Source organism: Dromaius novaehollandiae, chromosome 4 (genome assembly GCF_036370855.1).
Source record: "Dromaius novaehollandiae isolate bDroNov1 chromosome 4, bDroNov1.hap1, whole genome shotgun sequence".
In the NCBI taxonomy this organism is placed as follows: Eukaryota; Metazoa; Chordata; class Aves; order Casuariiformes; family Dromaiidae; genus Dromaius; species Dromaius novaehollandiae.
Window position 1 is genome coordinate 40652582 of NC_088101.1, and position 26925 is coordinate 40679506.

The following is a 26925-nucleotide window of genomic DNA, read 5'->3' on the forward strand; positions in this document are numbered from 1 at the left end:
ATAAATTCTGTGGATAACTTTTAGCCTTTTATAACAGAAAAATTTATACAAAAGTAAGTTTTAAAATACTACTATATTATTTGAGCTATGCAATTATACATGTTGATACTATGCTATCAAATTGGTGTTGCTTTTCATGTATATACATTTCTCACTGAAATGAAGTTCAAAAATTAACATTGGCCATTCAGTTACAAAAATAATTACAACATCAAGGGGAAGCCAGTAGTTACTGTGAAAGTTAATGAATTAGCCTTCAAATTTCAGTAACTAACTACATATGCAGCCTGTATCAGTATAAAGTCCAAAAATACACTCTGCCTTCTTCTGATATGTGTCCAAAGAAGTTTATCTCTGAACCCTCAGGTGGCCAATCTAATGACCCAAAGATTCTGAAAGAATGGCCACAGGCCCCTAAACTGATATCCCATGTTCAGATATGAACTGGCAATGGCTCCTCTCTTTTGCTTTCCTCTTCCTGACACAGGTTTTTTGCTGATTATAGAACTTTTCTTCCTGTCTCCTTCCTCAGTAACATTTGTTGACCCCTATGAACTCCTAAGCTATGTCTGCTTTTCAGACTACACGGCGGTATAAAGAACGCATGCCAGCTCTAAAAGAAGCACTCTTGCATAGTAGCATGGATTTTGTTGCATGTTAGTACAGAGGTATGCAGGCACAGCCTTAGAACCAGAATCTTATTCAGAGATAGGTTGTGAGCCTTCAGGCTGTACCCAGTAAAGATCTGCCACTACACAAATGATACCAATCCCAGAAAGCCAGTCACTCTATAAGCACTGTGTGCACTTTCTTTACCTGTTATGACCTGTACAATACATACCTCTGTACATATCTGACTTGTAACTGATTCCCAGGCACCAATTAGACTCTTCCCTACACCCCACTTTTAATATATGTGATGCAAAAGAACCATCAAAGACTTTCAACTCTACACTGAAGAGAAATAAAATTTACTGTAGATGTATTTTCCACGTGTTTTATTGATTTGATATAATATACATACATACACAGCAGTATAGGCATGTGTATGTGTCTGGATATACATACATACACAAAATGCGATATGTATGATATATATATATAACAAACAAGGCCAGATTATCTGGTCTCACAGAGATGGGTCCAGCATAGGACCAAAGAATGATGTGGAGGCACACAAACCTTGCAGAATTATAACACTGTCCTACTCTGCAGCTGTCTGGGACCAGACCTGCTTCTGTAATAGGACAGAAAGATAATAGGTATCTATTATAGATCTAATAATGAAAAGGAAGGTTGCTTTTATCTTACCATGGGTTATTCTGTTTTCCAAGGGACTCTGTAAGTGATCACTTATTATTCAAATACCATGACTCGCAGGCACTATGCTTGGAGATGGGAGAAAAATGCAGAGAAACAGCCAAGTTGGATTCTACAACACAAAGATATCTAATAAGGCCCACTGGAAAGCTATTGGAGATGGCACAACTGCACCAGGCCCAACAGGTTAGTGGGACGCATGGGCTGAGATGGGGGAAGTCTTGGCAAATGCACAAGAGATAGCTGGAGAGAAATCCCTCCTTTAATCTTGCCCATCCCCAAGCCTACCATATTTACACATCCCTCTAGTACACTCTTCCAGTACAAACACAGAAGTGGTCAGAACCCATCAGCATGCTAATGAAGATTTTCCACAGTAAAGAGTTACTCCCATTAAATTGTTATTGAAATACTTTACAAGAAAAACAGTAAAATCTGTCAAGTTGGTTATCAAGCATGTATGCTTTACATTAGAAACTGTAGTTTTGGGGAGCTGAGAAAGTAGAAGCCTCATGGACTTGCAGTGCATTCTGTGAAGAAGGTAAGTAGTTAGAAAGTTTGTGGCTATGTTATCTAGTAACCTTTTCAGCTCATAAAAATATAAAAAATACTGGTGATACAGCTCTGGCACACGTTTTGCATGTTAAAGAATAACAAAATACACTTTAAGCCATATGTTTTTCCACAAACTACCAGCAGTTAATATCTAGACCTGAATTTCTTCCTCTCTTGCAAGTTCGTGGCTTGAACCAATGAGACATGTTCCTATCATTCTCCCATCAGACATTACTGGAGAAGTGGTAGGAGTTTGCATGGTAAGTAAAGAGAGAGAAGGAGAAAAACTGGGAGTCATGGTTGGTGGAGGGTATCCAAGATTATGAATAAGGGGAGAACAAGGATGTTTTTTAAATGCTTGTTCTGAGATTATATTTGGCATTCGTGGTGGCACTGTCCTTATGCCAGGTTGAGCTACTGATGTTATCAAGGGAGGAGGGAAAATAAAAGATTTCTCCTCCTTAGGGAAGCTATGAATGTGTACATTTTCATCCTTCAGTTTTGCAATATCACTAAACACTGAGGCTAGAGGTTGAAATCTGGGTTCCCAACCGAACAGATAATCCCAGTTACAACTCCGTCTGAGATCCTCATCAGAGGTGACAAGAGTTAAAAGTGAATCATATTGGGAATCCTGCATATCTGAGATCAAGATATGTTCTCTTGTGAAGTCCGCCATTACATCTTTCTCTTTTATTTGAATTTTCTTCAGCGTTTGAGATAACATTTTGTTATGGGCGTAGGCTGTGTCACAGGCTTCTTCTCCACCTTCGTCTTTAATGGCCTGGATGCTCTCCATGCTTTGACTGGTAGCGACAACATCACTTTCTCCAGATTGACAGGATAGTTGATCAGATTCTCTTGGAATTCCTGAATCTGGCACCCGCGAGCCTCGCTCACTTAGAGCTGAACCAGAGCTCTTTCTGCAAGGATATTCATTGATCCTTTTGATTTCCTCATCTTCTGCAGTTTCCCCTTCAGCTGAACCGTGGCCACCAGAATCTGAATGCCTACAGGGGTTACCAACATCCTCCTCCTCTCTGATTCCTACTAAGCTCAGCCATTCTGCTATGGTACCCATGGGAAGCATACTGCTCTCAGTAGTCTGTATTTTCTGGCAGTCCTTAGGGACTTTATCTTCACTCGCCAAACTTAAATTAGTAGCTGATGAGGATGCTGCTTCTTTTTTCGCACAAGAGTTCATCACGTCTTTTTGCTTATATCTCAGAATAAGTGCAAAAAGACTGACAGCAAGCAATAGGAACACTACAAAGGAGACAGAAAGGCTAGCAATCAGGCTGTATGCAGACCCTGCAGGATAATTCTCAGGAGAATTAGAAATATTTACCAAAACAGTGCACACAGTGAACTTCGAGTCAATTTTTGGACTATGAGCTCTTACTAACAACTCCAGGGTGTCATCTTTCCTTCTGCTGCCATTTTTCTTTCTATGGACAGTTTGAGTCAAATAAATATTGCCACTGGTTTGATTTACAGAAAAGAATGGAGAAGACTTTAGCAAGGAGTAATGAACAACTCCATCCAGTCCACCATCATTATCTGATGCTGTTACTTTGCCAAGTAACTGACCTGCTTCATTTTTCTCAGGGAGATTAAATAAATACTGATCTTGGGTAAAAACTGGGTCAAATTCGTCTGTACCCTCAATATCTACCTGAACTGTAACTGTAGCCAATGAGTCACCTTTGTCTTTTGCTTGGATTATGAGACAATACCTATTCTGACTTTCATAGTCAAACGTTTGCTTTGTATGAATATCTCCTGTCAAAGGGTCGATGAAAAACATGTCATGGTCTCTAGCAGCGTCACGATGAGCCAAACATGAAGACTGGATGGAATAGGTAATGTGTCCATAGGAGCCTTTATCAAAATCCAGTGCTTTAACAGTGCACACAAAAGAAAAGGTAGGCAGATTTTCACTGACAATGCACTTCAGGCTGGGAAACAAAAACAGTGGGGCATAATCATTGTCATCTAGGACACTAACAAGAACAACAGAAAAAGCCACATTTTTTACATCAGCTCCTCCATCTGTGGCTTGGATATTCAAAGTGAACTTCACAGTATCTTCATAATCCAGAGTTTTTACCAAATCCACTGATCCAGTTTTCCTATCCAAGCGAAAATACCCCTTTTCATTTCCAGACATGATAGCATAAGTGATCTCTGCATTAGCTCCTGCATCACAGTCATTTGCTGAAACTTCAGTGATATGACTACCTATAGGGATGCTTTCTTTGACATGAATATGGTACTCCAGGTTGTTAAATACTGGTGGATTATCATTAACATCCAGTACAGTTATTAGTACAGTAGCAGTTGAATTTAAGGAAGGTGTTCCATGATCAGATGCAAGGAGGACCAAACAGTGGGAAGATGCAGTTTCCCTATCAAGAGCATTGCTCAAAACAAGACTGCCAACAAGCTTGTAAGATGTTTCTGATTCCATGAGACTTGTTTCCACAGAGAATAGATTATCAGCATTGCCATCAATAATAGAATATTCAATATGTGTATTTTCATATGTCCAGTCACAGTCAATGGCTGAAAATGTGAGGATGCTTTCTCCAACTGAGGCATCCTCACTCACGCTGAGATTGTACAATGCCCTTGTGAACTTAGGGGCATAGTTATTTACATCTTCTATTTGTATCTCTACAGATGTAACTGCACTTAAAGCAGGACTTCCACTGTCCTTAGCTTCTATAAGGAGTTGAATAATGGAATTCTTTCCCAGGTGTATCACTGGTTTAGTAGTGAATACTGAACCTGAAAATAAAATAGAATTAATAAAAACCCACACTCACCAGGGCAAATAAACATGATTCCAAGAGCTGAATCTAATTGGTTGTATTTGAAAATGACTCAAATACAATGGTTGCATACATACAAAAGTAAATTTTAGAAACCAAAGTTAATTCTGCAAAGCCAAGGTCCACCCACAGTGATACAGTATACATACTGTACTGTACAGATACACACACTGTATTTAGACTAGCAAAACTGTCTCTTCTTCTGAATAGGCTGAACAGGTAAACTGCGGAAAATAAAAAGCAAAATAACGCTAAGGAAATATAGACTCTTTATTAGAGGCAGCTATTCTCTGCAAGTTAATTATTGAATGCTATCCGTTTTCCTGTCTTGCTATCTAGTAACAGCATTATAGGCATGTTTGTTACTTAGACAGGTTTGCCAATAAGTTAGGTAAATATGTTTTATCCAACTTGCTTATCTAAACATGCTCACAAACCATTTACTTCTACTTTACTGTTCATGGTGTATAGCTAAATGCTGCAGGAACAATGGTGTGTGACAATTTTCTGATCAGAGTTAAAAACAATCGCTAGCCAAAGATAAAGACAGGTTGGTGAACACAGAGTAAGAAATGGGTAAAAAAGAAAACATCTTTAATTGGGTTAAACATCTGTATATTCAGTGTTTGCAGTTATCATCACCCAACAAACATTGCATTCAAAAATTCCTCTCACGTGAATGCTTGGGAACAGCAAATAAGTGGCATGGACTTGCTCAAACTGAACAATAGTGGCACATTTCTGCAATATCAAGTTCTGAAGCTGGCATAACCAAAAAATCATATGTATACATATGTACATACAAAGAGAGAGAGAGAGAGAGACACACACACACACACACACACACACACACACACACACGCACGCACGCACGCACAGTTTTCCACCTCCCAGAATACTACAACAATAGGCTAGAACGTTTAAATTTGTAAATCTCTTAACTATTAAAGAAAATGATGTACTTTGGAGTGTTCTCAATTTAGGAAACTTCTAAATTCCATTGAGGATTACTGGATAATGCAATTCCTTCAAAGCACAAATCTTATACAGCCCAAGCTGTACAGAAGCTCTAGTATGATAGCTTCAACTTGTACTGAAAAGTAGTAAGTATGAACTTAAATTTCATGAAATCTAATGCATGAGCTGAAATTTCACGAAACAATGCAAAACTTACAGCAATATTTCTATTAAATCACGTCAGAGGAATAGCAACTATAGATGTTGTGACTTGTTTTGTACACAGTTCAGGGATAAACTGAGAACTCCGGTCTGATGTTATCAGTTCTTCAGGGATAATAGCATACTTAGGCATAATGTATGGTATATTTAAGTCCAAAGATTTCAAAACTCAGGTGATCACTGGCAACAGGTTAGGAAGTCGAATATGAATCTTCAGTTTACACTGTATGAGCTGAAATACTAAACCATGTTAACAGACTCACCATTCTTATGATCAATGGAAAATCCCTCAGAGGAAGAAAGCATTCTGTAGGAAATCATTCCATTACGCTCTGAATCGCTATCCACAGCAGAGATTGTCAGAACAGCGGCATCCACAGAAATGAGCTCTGGCAAGCTCACCTGGAGTGTAAAGCACAATGACAGTTTTGATAAAGCTTGAAAAGATTTTGAACATAATGAAAGCATTTTCTTTCATTTGATTAGATTAGGAAAAAAATATAGTTCCCAGCTTTGGAAAAAGTTTCATCTACTCGCTTTCTTCAGTGGACAAAACTATAAAAAGCTAAGACATTCAAAGCAATGTGCACAATAGGGCCAAAATTTAGAGTGAACTTTAAACAATATTAAAATCCATCTATTTCAGGTTCCATTATGACAACAAGTTCAACGAATCTCTGAATGTCTCTTTTTAATAATATATTAATGGAAGGAATATTTCACAGTGCACTGCAACAGTAACTAGCTTTTTTTCAGGCTTTCAGAAACATCTTAATTTCCCTTTCTTCTTCATAAAATCTAGGAAATCAAGAAAGTCCTTTCCCTTTTTCAGAATGTCCATTATTTGAAGTCCAGATAAAGCATTTTTACGACCAAAATTTCCTCCCACCTTATAAATTCAATTTCAAATTAATGATGCAGCAACTACCTCTGTCATAACTTCAAATGTTAGTTTATATCATTTTACTGCACAGATTGTATCTCTATATATCTATATATAGTATAAATATGAAAACTTGTGAAAGGATACTAAAAGGGTAAAAATTACAGGGCTATGAATATGGAATATTACATATTAAGTGAAAAATAAGCTGTGTATCTTATTGTCCAAGCAACACATGAAAAATCAGGATTGCAGAGCCAGAAGCTCAGCTGGTTTACATTAGCATAGTCAACAGAGCTATGCTGATTTACATCAGTTAATAATCCTGCCTCCAAGGTCTGCTTCAATCTACACAAAAAATTCCTAACGCTTGCATGAGCAAATACTTGCCTAAACTATTCTCCAAAATCAGACATATATGAGGGTTGAGAAAAACTTAAGGCCAAGTCTAAAGAAACACTTGAGCCTTTAAAATGCATTTCTAATGGCATTTAGACTTACAAGTCTAAGTGGGTGATTCACACAAATCCTGCCAGCTCAGGCACCTGAAATTTTCACAGGTGCATAGTCTGTCCCACAGTTATCTAAGTAACTATACTCCTGCTCCTGCACATGCTCAAAGGTAGCAATTTATCTACTAAATGGCATGCTTAGACTTACTTCTTAACTAAATCTGTCTGAGATTTATAAACGAAGCATTGCTAAATCCAGGTCTTCTGCAGTGCCTTATATTTTAGGTTCTGAGCACTACCAACACACACAAAAAGCACCCAGTCAAGCACACAGCTCTGTTCACAAAACTGCAGAATCACTGAGGTAGGAGGGGACCTCTGGAAATCACCTGGTCCGACCCCCCTTTTCAAAGCAGGGTCAGCTACAGCAGGTTGCTCAGGGTCATGTCCAGTCAGGTTTTGAATATTTGCAAGGATGGAGACTCCACATCCTCACTGAGCAACCTCACTGAGCAATCAAGTGTTCAATCACTCTTGAAGTAAAATGTTTTTTCTTACATTTAAATGGAATTTGAATTTTCTGGGTTTCTCTTTATGCCCATTACCTCTTGTCTGTTCACTGGGCACCATAGAGAAAAGCCCATACTGCCCCCCATCAGGTATTTACAGGCATTGATAAGATCCCCACAAGCCTTTTCTTCTCCTCTCCAGGCTAATCAACCCATGCTCTAAGCTCTCTTGGGCATCAGCCTTGGCACAAGCCCCATAACCTAGCCCACATGAACAAGTCCTCAGAGGACTTTTCTTTTGAAAACCTCACCCTTCCTTTGGCACTCCCTCTGCAGCCCCTCTCCTACTGCAGCTCTAGGCTTAGTCTGTCTTCCAACCCTAAGCCTAGCCTTAGGCCCCTACCTGTGCTGAGCCTTAGACAAAGCCCTCAGGGTAAAACTCTTTTGGCAGCCTACCTCTGTTCTTGGGAGCCTCGTAGGACATATGCTCCAATTCCTTTAACCATCTTGGTAGCCCTTAGTTGCTAAAACAGTTGCAAAAACATAGTTGCACAACTTGACTTTTACAACAGTCCAGCAGTTAGAACTTCTGTTCAGGAGTGCAAAAGCTGAGCTCTGTGAGCTCCTCAGTCTACTCGGAGATGTTGGGTACACTGACATTCATATCCCTCACCTCCTAGGACAGTATTTTTGCTATAAGGCAGGGGTACCTGTTACAAGCTATACAGGCATAACCTGCCACAGGGGCATTTGCTACCCCTGTGTAGAGCTGTGTAACTGTAAATGAAGAAACACAAGCCATAATAATAGGGCCAGAATAAATGTATCAACTTGTGAACTATTTTCTCAAAGAAGTAAGTTCCAAATTCTAGATGCTGCTTTCCATACTGGTTATGTATTATATCTTAAAACTCCCGGTTTTGAAAGCACTGTGTAAGGAGTACAACTGGAATTCATACCAATTTTCCTCTGAAGGCTGAAAACATGAGCATGAAAACTGAACAATTCCCTCAGTCCTATCAGCAGAACTCCTAGGAAAGGGCTAAGATTTTGCAAGGAGCAGTTTGGGGAACTTGCACTGTTACTGCTCATGTGCCAATAGTTTGCAGAGACCTTCCCTCTCAGTGGTGATAAATGCATTTTTAAGACATAAATATAAACATGCGCTCCTACTTTTTTATCATCATATACAGAAAGACATCACAGACATTTGTGGTCTGTTTGTCACATTCCTACCTGATATGAATCCTGAGTAAACACCGGTGGGTTATCATTGACATCCAAAATAAGGATAGTGAGTTCTGCCTCTGTTTGATGTACAGAATCTGAAACTATGATTCCCAACTTATACACAGCAGTTTCTTCAAAATCTAATGGTTCCACCACTGTGATTACACCAGTATGTTGATCAATAGCAAATTTCATTCCAGGACTATTATCCTCAGTAAAGCCAAACTGAAGTGCTGGCCTTGAGTCTGCATCTGTTGCTGACACCTGAGTCACTGTAAAACCAGGCAGGACATCTGAAACAATAATTTTCAAAATAAGTCATAGCTTAAAATGATGTTATAATTTTTGAAAATTTTAACAATTTTGTAAATACTGAATTTTAGATATACATAATCTTTCTATATTACCTTTTGGTGTATTCTGGATTCATGTTTTCGAATAAAAGCAAAATCTGAACATGCTATCAAAACAGTAATGAATTTCTTCAGATACACCTGCTTCATCCCAATTTTAGTGTGGATTTTCTTTTAGTTTGTCAGAGTTTCAATGTACCCATGACTGTTTCTTCACCAGCAACAGGAAATTCCTTTTGCATTTAGGTGGCATGGATTTATTGAAAAGTGTCACAAACTTCCACAAAATGACACATTAGAATCCCCTGGTCTTTGTAGAACCAGGGACGGCAATTCTGAAGCCTCTCGAAACAAGGAAAAGGCCATTAGAAATGATACATCCAGCCAGACCTAGTACTTGGCACAAAATCTTAAAGATACCAAGTATACCACTGTGAAATTGAGAAATTGGATACAGACAGCTTTTGTCATGTGCCAAACTGACAATACCAGAGATTGCAAACTGGACCTGCCTCTATCAATAATCATGTAACAAAGGCTGGAGCTACCAGACACAAAACCATTTCTCATTTGGATGTTTGGGGCTTGAAGCCTCAAAGATGTTGTGCTGTACAGCCATGTCCTAAAGCAAATGTACTTAGGCTGAATACAAAAACCTAAGCAAATAGCCAGTAGTTTTAGAGCTGTTCTGCATCCATGGTTCCCAGTCAATCTCTTGTCACTACCTGTGGGAACTAAATTTAGAAAAGGCTAAAAAAAATCACAGGAAAAAAATGCTTGATACCTTCTGCTAACAGGAGTGCGGGACTTTCAGCACTTAAACCTTTATAAATGTTCTACAGTGAATCTTAATGTATCACATACAGGGTATGAAATGAAAATTTTAGGCTTAAGACTTAAGACTCAAGGTCTGCAAATGCAGAGCTAAAGTCACACAACATATCAGGTGTCAAACTGGGAGAAGAACTCAGGAGGTCCTGGTCGTCTTTTTCATGATCTCCAACTAGACCAAGCTATAAAGCAGCTTAAAGCTTCATTCAAACTTAGAAATTTCCTTCATCATAATGAAGTTCAAAATGTTTCTTTTCTAGCTGTGCTGGTTTTAACACTAGGTATTTTTACTGCAGAAATTAAAGAAATTGAAGACCCCTGAAGAATCTGACATTGCAGTCCAAAATGAATAGATTATAGATGTATTTCTGTGGAATTTGTTTTTCTCTTTCTGAATTGCCTACGGTTTTGTTCCAAACTGTTCTTAAATATGATGTCTAAAGATTAAGAATAATGCCTTTGAGAACAAAAGCAGATCATAATTTACTTCAGTATTTCAAAATTAATATGATCCATAAAGCTTTCTACTGTAACCTCTTGATTACATGAATCACCAAAAGCAGTACTGTGGTCTGACAAATCTAGTCCTAGTAACACATAACTGTACAATCACACTTACTTTCTGGAACTTCCACTTTGCCTAGTGGTTGGACAATTGGAGCATTGTCATTAACATCCACCACTTGTATCTTCACAATACTTGTAGCAGAAAGTCTGGGATTTCCTTTATCAGCAGCTTGTACAACCAGCCTACAATTGGAATAAAGCTGTAATTGTCACTGTCTCTCAGAAATCACAGAATTATTCACCAAAGATACAAATGGGGAAAAAATTTCAAATGAAGATGTTAGTCCATTCTTCTCCACATTGCTCTTCCTAAATTTGCATCCTTATTTCTATAAAGGTGACTGCCAGGGATTTTATTCTTTTATGTCTTGCAGGAACAACATGTAGCAGATTCTGTAGCAAAAACACACTGAACTCCTAAGTATTCATATCACCCAATTTCATATTAAGTAAAAGTGTTTAAATGAGCTAGCAAGGTTCTTTCAAATAAACAAATTTCTCCATAAGGCAATTCAGAGCAGGAATTGAATTAAGTACTGAACTGTCCTTTGAAGGAACCTGTCTCTTGTCATTGATTATAAAGGGACACTAGGAAGACGAAAATAAGATAGTATGAAGACTTCCAAAACAGTAACTCCAGCAAGAATCTGAAAATCAAAACTAAATCTAACTCAACAAATGTTCTAGAAAAGGAACTGATAAAAAGAAGAGAAAGTCAGGCTACATGAAGGTATATACAGTTCAAGGCCTGTATTAAATGTTTTGAAAATTATAAACTGTTTACATGCCACATCATATTCTCTGGGTCTTTCCTGCAGATCTTTCAGGTACTTCATTTCCCACTTTTTCTTCTAAGTCACAGTTTCTGCTCAAAGTGTCAAACAGATACTACTTCTTATACATTCACATGACAATATGGAATACTAAAGCTGTAATTCAAGCTGTGGATTCTACTGCCATTCATGAACCACACAAGCTACGCTTTGGATGCCCCTGTGGTTTCTGACATCAACAGAAGACATAACTTGAATTAGAGAGTAGTATTCAATTGATGACCATGTATAATTCCATATAGAAAGTGTATTTTGTCTAGAATGAATACTGGTAAGGTACATATGGAATTATTTTACTAAAAATAATCACTTTCTAAGGTTTCAGGAAAAAACTCTCATAAAAACATCTCAGCCAAGGCATTAAAATTAAGGTTCTGTCAATACTTTTATTATAACGCCTATTATAAAGGACTTAGAACTTCTGGGGATGAAAATGTTCAATTTAGATAAAATAAACAACTCCTTTCAAATTTGCAAGGACCAACAGTATCATTTTGAAATTAAACAGGAAAACATTTTAAAAGCTTCTTTTGTTTGTCTCTTTTCACCTAACATAGCAATATACAGATTTATTAATAAAGCATTAATAAAGCGAAGGGATATGAGGCTTCAGATTCCTCTAACAAACTGTTAATTTAAATTGCTAAAATTCCAACATAAATTCTGAATCAAATCAAGTTCCCAGTTAAAGCAGATGCATGAAGATGTTCAGTGCTTCATTAACAACAAACATCCTTTCTTTGGAGGATTTATTCCAAAATTGTTTTAAAATTCTATTTAAAAATAAAATGTATTATGCTATTTAAATGACTAAAAATTAGAACTGATGCTTTTCATTCAGCGAAAAAATGAAAAATAAACTCTAAATGAAGTGCTCTGGATATTAAGTTAAAAAACAGTTCCTTTAGGAGGCTATTATCAAATTACACCGATATTTTAAAAAAATCATATTCTGTTGATCCTTTTGATGTGGTTCTCTAAAAGTTATTCAGGTTCATAAGAATTCTGATTGGATGATTAAAATTTTGTGGCCCCAGAGGATAGGAAAACTTGCAAATGCTTTAACTGATGTCATAGCCATATGGAAAAAATCATAATTTCTACTGACACATATACAGCAATTTACTTTTTGTAGAGATTGCATTATATAAAAAGGTTATGCTAACGAATCAGCATACTCTTACTTTCTCATCAAGGCATGATTTGTTTGCTTGCTAATTCTAATTATGGCATAAGCTGTAAAGAAAGAAAGTCATGTCCACTTGATTGTATTTATTCACAATTTCCTGGAAAACAGGAGAAAACTAATAGCGAGTACAAAACAGCTTATAAACAGAAACAGCTTACAGAAGAATCTTTATCAGATTATGGAAAAGAAAATTCAAAATATATTCAAATTTAACTGAAGAACAGAACATGTCTCTGTTTACTGCATTTGGTTTGAATGCTTTCTCTCTGTCTTTATGTATTTATAAAAAATGGTTCTACGTAGGGAATGGCTGTATAGTTCTTAATAAACCAAAATCTAGGAAATGCCATCTTTCCTATAATGAATCAGCTTCATCACTTATATCAATAAGTGTTGCAATTGATGGAATTAAATTACACTTTTTCCCCTAAATTTGAGAAGTACCCAAGAATCCATGATACAAATGGGCAGCTTTACTGTTGTTTTTGATGCTGGCTGGCTTGCATGCGGAATCTGTGGTTGATGGAAACCAACTGAAAACTATAAAATGTGTAATATGAGCTATTTCCAATTAAGGTGAACAAAAAGAAGGAGCATATTTTTATAAGAACTCTCTACACAAACCTGTAGGACGAAGTGTTTTCATGATTTAGGACTGTATTAGTCGTCAAAATCCCTTGTGATGAATCAATTAGGAATGCTGCATTTTCATTACCAGATAAAATTGAGTATTCAGTTTCTCCATTCAGCCCACTGTCAAGGTCAGTTGCAAATATCTGTTTGAGAACAAAACTGAGACTTAATTCAAAATGGCAGAATGCAATTTCTGAAAGAGAAGCCTCCTACTAAGGTCATCTATATCTAGTTACTTTCCTCTCAGCTGCACAGATTTAAGTGAGTAATCATAGACCCCCCAACATGAGTGTCATGTGAGGTCACAAAATCTGCTCATGAATTGAAAAGGTATGCACATAAATTCTTTCACTGAGTAATTTGAAATTCAGCTTCATAAAGCATTAGGGGTGATTGTTCTTCAATGTGATTTTTACACTGCTTATATTACTATATGGTTGCTCACAGAATCCTGCCTCTGTTTAGCACATAAAAATGCACTGCATTAGTGGTCCAGGACTGGCCCTTAAAGTATTACTGCAATACAAATAGATAAAGGACAAGATTAATTGATTATGAGGGTTTTCAGAGCTTTCATGGGATAGTTAATCAATTACTTTTTAAAATATAAAGTGAAAAATGCTAAAGAGGCAAAGCAAATTATAAAACCATCTGAATGAATGACTTTCAACAGCAGTGAACAGGTTTCTCAAAGATTCCTCTGACTCTTCAAAGACTCTTCTTTGCATCTTTTCTGGTTGCTGAACAAGCATTATAATAACTATGGGAATGAGATCATACCAGAGGCAGCTAGTTAGATTCAATAAATATAATAGACATAATAGAATGTATTCCATCAGAAACTTTTGACTGCACATCTGGGTTTACTGCCTTTTGATTTTCCCCATTGCTGGACATATGTTTTTCTAAATACAGTGTCCATCATTTCCTAATCATTTTGCGCTTGGGGCACTTGTAGCTTTCCATTTATTTATTCTCTAGAGGAGAAATACCTTTAGTACCTAACATGACCCTCACTGTGACCTGACGTGCAATGCAAGAACATGCGTTGAGCAAATTATGTGTTCTTCTGCTACAGCTGATGTCTTCTTTTGCTCTAACTTGGCCAGCTGGAAACACTTTCAGAGAATAGACCCATTCAGAGGAAGAAGTGTTTGCACATTTAAATTGAGACAAGCTGCTCTTGAAGCATCAGATTTTAAATTGGTCACTTAGGTTTGACTCAAGGCTTCTACTCCTAGTCTGATTAGCTGAAAATATTATTTTTAGTGCTACAGCCTTTTAATGCTGTAATGCACGACCCAACCTATATAGTAACCAGAACCATAGCTTTGAATAACATTCTTCGATGACTTGAAGAGATAAACAGAAAACAAAAAAAAATAATTTAAAATCCAGCTGCACAACTAGTAAAAGGACAAAAAATTCTTCAACTTGATAGAACTGAATGAAAGACTTGAAATCTGAGCTAGACAAAATCATCAATTATTTTAGATATCCAAGCAAAGTAGCAGACATACCAAGAGCCCCACTCTTCATATTTAAAAAGTGGTGGTCCAAAACAGGCCTGGCAGGACTGTAGCCTTGAACAGATCAAACTTATTTTTTAACTATACAAATGAGCTTGTGAAGACATATTTTCTCTTACCTGTATGATATCTGTTTTAGGAATCTGACTTTCCCATACTGATGCTTTGTAATAGCTTTGCTCAAAGGTAGGTACATTGTCATTCACATCTTGTACCCAAACAATCACTTCACAGAGCGCTGAATTCAAGCTATTTTCAGCCAAAACTAAAAGATGTATTTTATTCTTAACTTCATAATCAAGAAACTTTGGCTCTTTTACTGTGATCGCACCTGGTTTATTAAAAGAAACTGAGATGTGACATATGTAGTCAGGAGAAAAACACAAGTTACCGAATTTCTAATTAACGAGGTCTCCCTTACTGAACACATCACAGAATTCCAACAAGCTTCCCGTTGTGTCTTTCCTCTATCTAACATTGCCCTCCACATGCTATTATTGTACAAATCCAGGGTATCTTAACTTTTCCCTCATCAGACACCACATGGCAATTTCCTAAAGCAAAGCAAATTTACTTCTAAAGGGAGAGAGAGGAAGAGATGTGGCTCTGTGATATGTGCTTGTTGACTGTGTGACAGTGAAGCAGCTATGTCTGAGGAGATTCTTGGCCCTCATCCGGAGAGTGGCATTAAAAGGTAAGTACCTCATCCATATCCAAAAGAGGCAATAGCTGTATCAGTCTCTGTATCTGACTGACTCACAGCTGAAACACTAAGACTCCTTGTGCTACAATGAGTTTGCCAATAAAATTGTTATTCTATCAAAAATAATAATCAGTGAAAGTTACTCGGAGTACAGGTAAAACTAAGCATCTCTATATTAAACCTAAAATTTCTTTGTAAATTTGTGGTCATTGTTTCAATATTCTATGTAATACAGTAATAAATCAAAATTCTTTGTTACATCTAAACATTAAACATAGTTTATTTGCACATTAATTGCATTAGAATACAAAATCAGTTTTGTAATGAATTTTTCAATAATAATACCATGAATATCTACAGCCCAAACCTGTGATAGCATAAGAAGCCATCTAGTTTGGATTCCCAAGCTACTGATTCTTAGTTTTTAATTTTTTTAAGATAAACATCAATGATTGATTATTTTTGTGGATCTGTCCAGTTTTCTAGAGCTGAATCTTGAACATAAAGGTTTCAAAGCTAGCAGGTGTTTTGTCTTTAGCACAACAGTAAACATTTTTCACATTTTGTACGAGGAAAAAAAGCAAAATCTACAGTGGCACGAGGACTCATGGGCCAAAGTGGTTGCTTTTAGGAACACGCCTCAAGAAGACACAGATTAACTGAAAGACTCTAGAGGAGAACAGAACAAATAATCAAGTCTGAGGTATATCACCTATGAGGAAGAACTGAAAGAATCAGAGTTGTTCATTCTAGAGAAATGAAGACCAAAAAGAAACAGGGTAACAGTTTTTAACTGTGCAAAAGAGAAATGCAAAAATTGTTCTTCATGTCTATTTTTTTTTAGGGTGAGAAGTAGTTCATTTAAATAGCTTCAAGAAACATTTAGCAAAACCTGAATAAAAATCTTCCAACTGCTAAGACTTGTACGGACACAGAATCTCTGTCACTGGAGGTCTTTAAGAACAAGGAAGACAAACAGCTGTCAGACTGAGGCACAGTTGACTCCCTTCCTGTTGGAGAGGGGAGACTAGTTCATGTCTTTGGGTCACTTCCTACTCTATTTTCTACGATTCTACAATGCAATAGATCCCCTTAGGATGGGGGAAGGTTATACACGGCATACTGGAGGTCTGGTAACAGCAAATATTTCTGGAGATCATTTCCAAAGCAGGATAAATTAACATCAGTGCTTGAGCAAGTCAAGTAGAGCATACCTCTGCCTGTCAAGAATACTTAAGATACAGAGGGCCTCAATATACCTCAATATACTTCTGTTGTAGAAGCAATGGATAGAGAGTTACTGATGTCAAAATTAAAGATAAGGTGGGAACTGCTCTTAATAAGTCATGAAAGGTAGCACTTCAATTAATGCTTTCCATGAAAGAGAAGAAAGGTTTAGTTCCAGTCACACCAAGTATTTCAACAGCAGACTTGACCACAATGGTTCGAAAGTCTCAAAAGAAGATTCATGATATCCAGTGCTATAGGAATTCCACTAATATTTGTGAAGAAAGTGTTTATGAGACTTTTCAAAACATCTTGTAATCAGTTTGTAGCCTGGCCTGATGAAAGAGAAAAATCCCTCTGCGTTTGATTTTTTTTTTTTTTTTTTTTTGAGGCAGGGGGAGATGATACTGGAGATGCATGCTTTTTGAAGAAGTTACAATTGCTCAAAGAATAGAGAACTTGTTTTTCAGACCTTTCAAGGTCTGAACCATTAAACTCAACATGAGTCCAGTGCTTCCTTCATTAGGTGTGTTTGAAGGATTATTTACACTGAGTTTTTTCGGCAACTTGTGATAAGAAACAAGATGGAGTTTCATCTTTAATCATGAAGCAACAGTTTATCCAGACCCCCAAATCCAGTAATCACTATGTTTAGTAAAGCTGACTATTTTAAACAGGTATACTCTTGTACAATTTCTTTTCACATCAAGTTTACACTAGTGCTGGTCTCTCCATACCTCTGGTTTTATTAATGTTTTATTCATTTTAAGAGGAGGCTTATATTCTAAGGTATCTAAATTTATAAAAAACAAGTTACATTTGTATGTGCATACACACTGAAATGTAAAAATCCCTCACTCTTGTGGTAGGAGCTTGCTATATTTTACAGACCACACTCTTTAAGGAACAAAAGACACTTGGAAAAAATAAACCTTAAATATATAAATGTACCTGTGATGGGGTGAATGGAGAATATGTTTTCCTTGTCACTGAAGAGGCTGTATTTTATGCTTTCTCCTGTTAACCTGTGTTCATAAGCTTCTACAGTTACAAGTGATGTACCTATGAAAGCAATATTTTCAAAACATTTACTTTAGAAGATTTTATCCTAATTTTATATTACTGTGATTAATAGTAGATGCATGCCCAAACATCTGTGTACTAGCTTAAGCACCTCTTCATGATTTAAAATAGTAGACAATAAAAGCAACTCCTCCATGAACTTTTACTGTATTGCAACTTCATAGGCAAGACACTGAATATCCCTCCTTGCCCTATAAATCATTAGTCATCTCATCCCAGCTTCATCACCTGCCTAATAAAATGATGAGCTTTTAACAACTTTTCCTAAAGGCAAAAACTCCTATGTAGCACTGGAATTACCTCTTAACCTGAAGTCATATTTCAAAAAATTATTAAGTAATTTTTCTCCCTACCTGAGATAGCATTGATTGGGTTGAGGACTAAAAGAGACATCAGCTATGAAACTCCCTTTGTCATTTTAATCTCACCTTTTCATGAATTCTCCTTAGAAAAGTAGTTGTTTTTGTGGATCGTAAGTATGCATGTTACCTCTGAATCACTATAAAGAGATTGCTTTATTTTCCCTTCATTTATCTAAACTTATTTTGGATTTTTGAAAAATATTTTAAATGAAATTATTTTAAAAATTTTAAGCAGCCCTATTCTGACAGAATGAAAAGCTACAACTGCCTGTTATGTTATGTGCCAAAGAAGCAGAATCCAGCAGAATCCAAGCTCAATGAAAAGAGCAATGATCCAATATAGAACACAAAAGATGTGGAAAAAAAAATCCAGTTCGAATTAGGGTTTGAGAAAAATGTGGAGCTGAATACATTATCCTGATCAGAATCATCACATTTAACAGAATTGTGACAAGTTTAAAAAGCATTATTAAGGTTTCCAAATAACTATTATTTTCAAGCTAGTTATGAAATCATTTAGCACATATGGCAATTGATTTAACAGATTTTAATTGTTTAATTTAACTTTAATTGATTCCATCCAACTGTGATGGAATGAGGTTACTGTACAACCTCACCTCTTCCAAACAGCATTACAGACAGCTAGCTATTTTATTACATTACAAAGGGTATACTGTTCATACAAAGTGTCCCGGATTTTGGAGAGAAGGGCTTTATCTTTAGTGTAAAAGTCAGAGGAAATGTTGTTCTTAGTACCATCCTCTATTTTTTTTTTTTTTTTACTACTATTAGCTACTAACTTTTAAAAACAGGAAATGTTATTTTAAATGGTTTGTCATTGGCTCCTAAAAGCTGGCAACCAAAAGCAAAAATACACTGACTGTGACAGGAGTTTTCTGCACTAATAAATGCATTTCTAGGACCATTTACTAGGAAAGCCTCAGAAGTAAGATCTAAGTGTCCAGCAGGTAAAGATACATATTGGTTGTGCTGTTTTTTTTAGGAACTAAAATGGGGGCCTTCTGGATGACTGTAGGTTGAATTTTCATTGCTTGACTTAATATAGAAACCAGCAATGGCAGTCTTTTATAACATCCTCAGACCAGAGTTAAAGATAAGGAAAAAATTCAAGCTCCAGTTATCTTCCTTTATCTTCTAATTCTGTTAGCAGTCTTTTTTGTTTGATTTTTACTTGTTAATATAAGAAGAAAAACTACCAGAAATAAAGGAAGCAACAGCATTTCCATTTGAATGTCTGCTTTTCCTGCTAAGTTAATAAAACGTTGCTCTGAGTCCTCAAATTCTAATCCTTTCAGTTTTATTTTTCATGTGGCTAAAATTATTTACATCATCTTTACTAGAGAACAAATATTTTCTTTTTCTGATACTTTTCACACAAAATGGCCTTCCTTTAAACAATGAATTTTTACACTTCATTTTCAGATTGTTTTCACTTTGGACTAGCACCTTCTGGTTATCTTAAAAAATGTGACCAAACTGAAGTCTCCACTGAGGCACAAACAGGCCCTGTACAGATACACAGCATAAGGCAGTTCCTAACCACTAGAGTTTAAAATTTCAGGGATACTTGACTAAAATATTGCTTCAAACAGAAGTCACAAAATTTAGCACTGAACCTGCAGTCGTACAGCAGCCTAAATCAAAGTGACTTCTAGCTGACATGATATTGCCTTCACCAGTGCTTCACAATATGGTCATTTCCTCTCCGCGGAGCTGATATTCAGCAGACTCTTCATTCGGCATTTCAGTACACCAACCTGGCAGCAAATTAACCCAACAGAAATGTGGATAGCTTTCTGTCTGTTGAGCACATTTAAATGTCATGGTAAAGGATCAGATCAGCACTGAAGGTAGTGCAAAGGAGGAGAGAGATCAGGATCATAACAGAAAACAGTCAGACTGGCTTGAAATGCTGCGCTATCAACTTCCGAATTAGTTCAGAATATTAGAGGAAGTGAAGAGTGTTTTAAAATGTTTATATTTAGTGTCTCAGTTCAATCAGAGACAACATAATTTTATTTGAAAGTACCTCAAGCTACTTGAATCCAAATACCAACTTTTACATTATAACTAATGACTTGACACCGAAGTATGGCAGCTTAGATACTATTTGTCTACCTGGCAAAACAGGCTAATAAGAACTTTTCTATGTTTGGATATAAAATATACACCAGAAGTGAGCTGTTGTATAATCCATATCATTGTTTTTCTTGTCTCATCTGTACTTAGTATAGTGGTCTTTTTTTCCCCCCTTTCTCATTTCAGTCTGATTCATCCTTGCCCTTGAGTTCTTGAGAAATCTTAATTGCTAATGAAAAAGTAAATAAGCACAAAGAGTAAGACAGAAGAATAAGAGGCAACATCTTTTATATCTACTGTGAAAAAATAATTCTGCAAATATAGCAGAAGTCAACAAGTTTTACTGGTGAATGTCTCTAAGAAAATGCTTTGCAAACTACCACTCAGCCAAAAGCTTGGTGAATAATGAAAGAGTTTCTTACACTCTGGAGAGTGCAATGACTTGAATATTTATTGATTGGCTTCTAAGTGCCTGTTGTAACATAGTTTATAATATTTAAAGACATTAAATATTCAATACTAAACAAAATAGTAGAAGAATGGGGTTTGCTGAAGGTCATTAAACTTGGAGGTCAAACACTTGAAGAAAATCAGACCACATGGACCAATTCCTGAGGCAGTTACCCAAAAGGGAGTTCAGACTGAATTAAAACTGAAGGACTTCTGGCTTTGGTTTTCGTTGTTTAGATTATTTTGAATTTTGATTCTTTTAAAAATAAACTCACAGTTTTCCCACCCTATTAGTTAAGGTAGAAATAAAATTAGGAGGAAAAGCCAAATTTATTAATAACAGTTCTACAAATACTCAGTGTGTAACGTAAACCTCCCTTGGACTGAATACACTGGTATTATTCATACTTGTAGGGGTCCAAGGACCATATATATCCAGTAAGCTAACTTCTATGGAAGTTTTAATTTTAATAATTTTTTTTTCCTGAAACATAACATATTTGACATGTACTTATGGTTGTATAAACAAGAAAATACTGCAAACAAAGAGAGCAAGAATAGTGTCAGTATTTGATAAAAATCTCTCATACTCTTAAAAGAATTTGATCTTCTTAGCTATAGCCTTTTATTAAATATCTAAACTAAAATTTTGTGATGAAACCTTCCAGTTTACCCTGAAGCTTTGCTAAACTTCCTCTAATCAAAACAAATTGAATCTTATTTATATTTTCTATAGATTGAGTGGGAGAACATCTGACTATCGTATTCTGTTTCCACAGTTCCTTGGGGCATTTCCATAATTTCGAGCTGGATTGTCTAGCCTGACCCATGAAAGCATCCACACTTAGGAAAATTTAGAATCAGATTAGCTTAACTATTACGGAAAAGCTCTTATTTTGATGTTCTTATTCTTATTTTTAAATTTCTAGCTAAATATATCTTCAACCTCACTAATTTTTCTTACCTAGAAAGAAATTTAGCTCTGTCCAGCCAAAATGGAGGATTCATGCAGATTAATACAATCTCTCCTGAAAAGACTGAAACCCCAGAGCCTTCCTCTTACTCCCATGCGAAGACTGACACATAGGTTCTCACAACACATTCTGAAAATATAAGCCTACTGGAACAGGCAGACACAAAATTCAGAGACCAGAAGCCCCCTCTAGAAACATCCTGGTCTCTGCTCTTTCCAGATGTATGATCTAGGGCCCCAAACAGAGCATCATAACTGGTTCACAATCGGTAGATCAATTCAAAGACAGAAAGCAAAAGAAAATAAAATATTAAGTTCTGGGAGATCTGAACGGTATCATCTGGAAACAGTAAGTCCTCTAAGGAAGAGAGTCTCATTTCTGGAGTAATACACAATTACTGTACTATGCTGACTCTAAAAAGTGGCTTCTGGGTATCTGTGACTCACTTTCAGAAAAAAAATTGTTTTAGGGCATCCAAAACTACTTATAAATCCTGGTCAAATTCATGGAAAAAAAAATGTTATAAATGTCAAAACAAATCAGTTTAGAGATTTCTGATTTTTGGGGGGGGGGGGGGGGTTGTAATAGAAGCTGCTGTTTCACAAAAATGCTAGAGAAGAATTAACTTCTACCCTATGGCTCAGTTCTCAGAGTGCTCAGCATGGAGTGTGAGAAAGGGAAATGTTCTGCTTGAGGAGACCTGAATTTACACCTTTCATATCTCAGGAGATTGCTTTACCCATCATGCTCAAAGGCAGGACTCATCTCTCTTTCCTGTTGGAGCCCTTCACTTTTTTCTAAAATTCTACAAGTCTTTTGAGAGATAGTGATAGACCAAGAAGGACGCTCTATTGTGGTAGTTTGGTCACTCACTACAGCTTTTTAAAAATAGGCTGAAAATAAAACATTTCATTTATGGTCCCTCCCAAAACCAGTTTCACTTAACCCAAAAACAGCTTTTTCATCTTATTGCCTTTTTTGATCAGTTAAGTGAAACATCAGTTATACTCACAGACCTACCTATATCTTAAAATACATTGCTGATAATTTGGCTTGTGGTCCCAAAGAGACACAGAGGAGGAAATGGTTGAACAATCATAGAAATAATTTCTGCAACAGCCATCTTTGCCCTTAGTTCTCTATTCTCTTTGTAATTATCCACAGAACATTGATTGGTTTTTCAAAATTATTAACACATTTCATTTCTACTAATTCCTAATCAAATATATAGGCCATTACTCAAGATCTAAGAATTCCTAGTCTCACAACACCCTTAGGATATAAAGGAATATTGCTCTCATTTTACAGAGGGAAATTTTAACTATAAAGAGGATAAATTACTTTTTCAAGGTGAACCCCATAAGGCAGTAGTTGAATCAAGAATGTAGCACAGGTCAGACCTCTAAATACATCTGGTCAATTGTACAGCAGGATTTGTAGGGGGAAAAATGTGAAAGGCACTCCTTTTTGCCCCTTATTATGATGAGCCCATCCCCTGAAGCATGAAGAGGTTATCACCACATTTAACTGCCAGGATGCATATCTACAACTATTCTGTGAGTGACAGAAAGTACAGCAGCACTTCTCACCATTATACTGAACAAAAAGTCTTAAGCACCTTGTGATTTAAACTGTTTGTCTATAGCTAGCATTCAATAATGCAGGCTTCTATCTAGAGATGGTGTACCCCTCACAAAGTCCTTATTTTAACAAGCCTAAAACTTAAGCAAGGTTTTAAAATATCTCAGAATGTTATTACAGTTCAAGAAGAATTCTGCTAAAAGAAAAAATCTCATATTGCAACTGGTATACACCACGCATCTTCTTTGAACTTGTGTGTGGGTGACAAGTGAAACAACAAGTAAACACTGTCCATCCATCACTAAAGTAATTTTGCTAAAAGAGAGAATCTACTGATGCCCTGGGATCCCCAGGCTGAGGGATGGAAATGCACCACCTTTGATTCAGAAGCATTCTGTCTAATGTGAGTGACATTTCTTGCATATATGCAGCAAACTCAAGAGCCAGACAATGCCTCCAACTAACAGATCATGCTTCTTATTGGTTCTGGTGCACTGGAAAAAGGTGGAAGGGTATTTGCTGCATCCAAATCTAACTTCTCCCAGATGCTGCAAAGGAAAAAGATTTCCCTATATTATTCATCAACATTACCATCCCTAAAGGGTAGAAACCAGCAACTGTAAGAATACAATCAGGCTTTGATACCCACCTGCTGCACTGTTCTCAGGCACGCTCGCTTCATACAAGCTGTGACTGAATGAAATCTCCTCCTCTTGTTCCTCTGTAAAGATAGCTACCATAGCTGTGGCTGTTCGAGGTGAGATACCTTGATCCAAAGCCATCACTAGCAGTTGGGTACTGAAGTCTTTGGAAATCAAGGGCTCCTGAAGGATGATGTCACCTGTATTCTTGTCAATGTGAAATATAGGTTCTGGTACCATCAAACTGAACACAACTGCTCCATTTGGCCCCAGATCCATGTCCTCAGCTCTAACAGTGGCTACCGTCTCATTCACAGAGGTTTCAACAGGCACAAAGGCTTTGACAGGATTCTGTAAAAAAACTGGATCATTGTCATTGACGTCATCAATGTGTACCACAATGCTGACAGTGGTGCTTCTTGGCAAATGGATGCTGCAGTCACTTGCCACAGCCCTAAACGTATACTGCGATTTGGTCTCCCGGTCCAATATCTGTGTAGTAACTATAGAACCAGTTACACTATCCATAGCAAATGCTCCAAAGGTGTCATCAATGAGAGAGTACATCACTTCACCATTCAGGCCATCATCTTTATCGGAAGCAAAAAGTTCCACGATGGCTGAGCCTTCTTCTAGATCTTCTCTCACAGAGATTTCATAGTGGTTCTTTGCAAATAATGGGTTGTTGTCATTTTCATCCAAGACTGCTATATATAACTGTGCAGTGGAGCTTCTTGGTGGGTTGCCCAGGTCATGGCACTCAATTACGAGAGTGAAATTGCTGGTATCTTCTCTGTCTAAGCTACGAGTGACCAAGAGTTTTCCTGAGGTACGATTTAGTGTGAAGTATTCTCCAACGTTTCCACCTTTCAAACACATAGAACATAAAATGATCAAAAACAACTGCATTTGAAAAAAGAATCCCTTGTGAGTACCACTACGTTAATTGCAATAAAATGATCCAATTGCTAGTACACCTGTGCGCTCATGTGCCTTTAGCATATTTTTTTTCTTTTATAAAAATTAAAATCTGCATTTCATTTAAATCAGTGGGTGGCAATGACAGTAAATGCAGAATGTCATATCAATTTACACAGCAGCTATTTTGCCAGATGCATGTCTTTTTTCCCAAAGCAGCACACCTTATAAAATCTCCTGCAACTATGCCGCTGCACACAGTGACCTCTTCCCAGCCTTAGTTACAAATTCCAGAAACCTATGAAGCATTGCTGACAATTGTAATTACTTGCTCCTTGCTCTCTTCTACAAACCTGTCTCTAGAAAGTAAAGTAGTGCGAGGTCTTGATTTGGGGGAGTAAAAAAAGGTAAAGGTAAACCTCTGAAGCTGCTGCTAGAAGAAAAGACAGTACTTTTTTTAAACAGTGAACGGTATACATATTTATAACATGTAGAAAGATCATTAAATTAAAAGCCATATAAGATCACGAAATTAAAACCAAGGAAACAAAGGAATTCATAACTGCTTCTTCAAAGAAAAAATTGTTGGCTGTTACCACAGTAGCCATCTGCCTACATTTGAACTATTGCTGACAGCCCCAAACCAAAGAAAGCACAGCCAACTTGTATTTGTGCAAAGATATTACAGGAGGCTTTGAACAGCTGTGGAGCTTACATTGGCATACTAGATGTGGGGAGAGTTCGGCAATAAGAAAAGTATGACTTTACTAATTGCTGGGTGAAAGAAGCTTTCATGAAACAAAAAGTCCACTTAATTAGATGCATGCTTGTGCTTCTTTGCAAGACTTCAGACGGTATCTTTACGTACAGAATTTCCAGTGGTATGATAGAAGGGACAAAATTATTACTAATTAAGGGACAAAATTATTATTAATTTCCAATAAATGCCTCTTTCTAGTATTTGATAGTTTTTGTTTTTCTTTTCCGTACTGGTCCTAATCCAGAAAACAGACTGAAAGTGCACCTGGAAAGTGCTTATTAATAGAGACAAAGGGGTAAAAGATATTTTTTTTCCACATGAAGAAGGTGTGTCCACAAGATGAGAGCTGGGCTGGCTAGGTAAAACGAAGTCTAGTCTAAATCTTAGAACTACTGTTTATATACTTCCTAATTTATATTAATTAAAATAATACAGCATAACTTACCAATTATTTCATATCTTAGAGTTCCATTATTGCCAGCATCCTCATCTACAGCCAAGGCAGTGTGAACTACAGAAGGCTGTTGATTCTCTGGAATGCGAATCTCAGAGACAGGAAAAAGAAACTTTGGAGAGTAATCATTTTCATCCAGTACTTTGCAGATCACTGTCACTGTGCTTGATAGTGAAGGAGTTCCACTATCTCGAACCAAAACTAAGATTAATGAAAAGAAAACAAATTTTATACAAAGGTTGTGGGTGCAACAATGGATACTCCTTAATGACATCAGAATAGCAGAGTATTTGTGCGATGCAAAAAGGACAAAGCTACTCTCTATTCCTGAAAGATTTACTACTTCTATCTAATTGAGATGACAAGAAGAAAAGATAACACTGATAACGACACTACCCATTCTCACTTCCCATTTTACAGCCCTTCAAAGATATTTCATATTGTTACCTTTAATATAGAAAACCTCCTCGGTTTCCCTGTCCAGTGATACAGCTGTCACGACCTCTCCACTATCTGAGTTCATCTGGAAATTCCTGTAACCACTTCCTGGTAAGATTTCATATTGAAGCAAGGAATTCAGTCCTTAAAATAGAATGGAAGTCTTAATGAAATACAGCCACTCTCCTCACATTCTACTATATATATTTGTCTCGCTCCCTTCTTTTCCAATTGGGAAATGGGTTACGGATGAAATTATTATTTTTATGTCTGTAACTGATTCTTCATTACCACAAGAAATCAGAATTTAAAAATTGGATCTCCAAAATCCCTGCTC

General features: G+C 36.7%; 1 protein-coding gene across 1 annotated transcript in view; it reads right to left on the reverse strand.

The window, feature by feature from the left end:
* Positions 1–217: 217 nt before the first annotated feature.
* Positions 218–26925, reverse strand: part of DCHS2 (dachsous cadherin-related 2) — a 71949-nt gene continuing 45241 nt past the window's right edge. The window contains exons 11-20 of the mRNA XM_064511745.1: positions 26598–26732; positions 26142–26351; positions 24027–24884; positions 17779–17889; positions 15017–15228; positions 13360–13511; positions 10766–10896; positions 8969–9255; positions 6152–6290; positions 218–4665 (exon numbers count right to left, since the gene is read on the reverse strand). Coding sequence (XP_064367815.1) covers positions 2027–4665; positions 6152–6290; positions 8969–9255; positions 10766–10896; positions 13360–13511; positions 15017–15228; positions 17779–17889; positions 24027–24884; positions 26142–26351; positions 26598–26732 — 4874 coding nt within the window. The 3' untranslated portion in view covers positions 218–2026. The remainder of the gene's footprint in view (positions 4666–6151; positions 6291–8968; positions 9256–10765; positions 10897–13359; positions 13512–15016; positions 15229–17778; positions 17890–24026; positions 24885–26141; positions 26352–26597; positions 26733–26925) is intronic.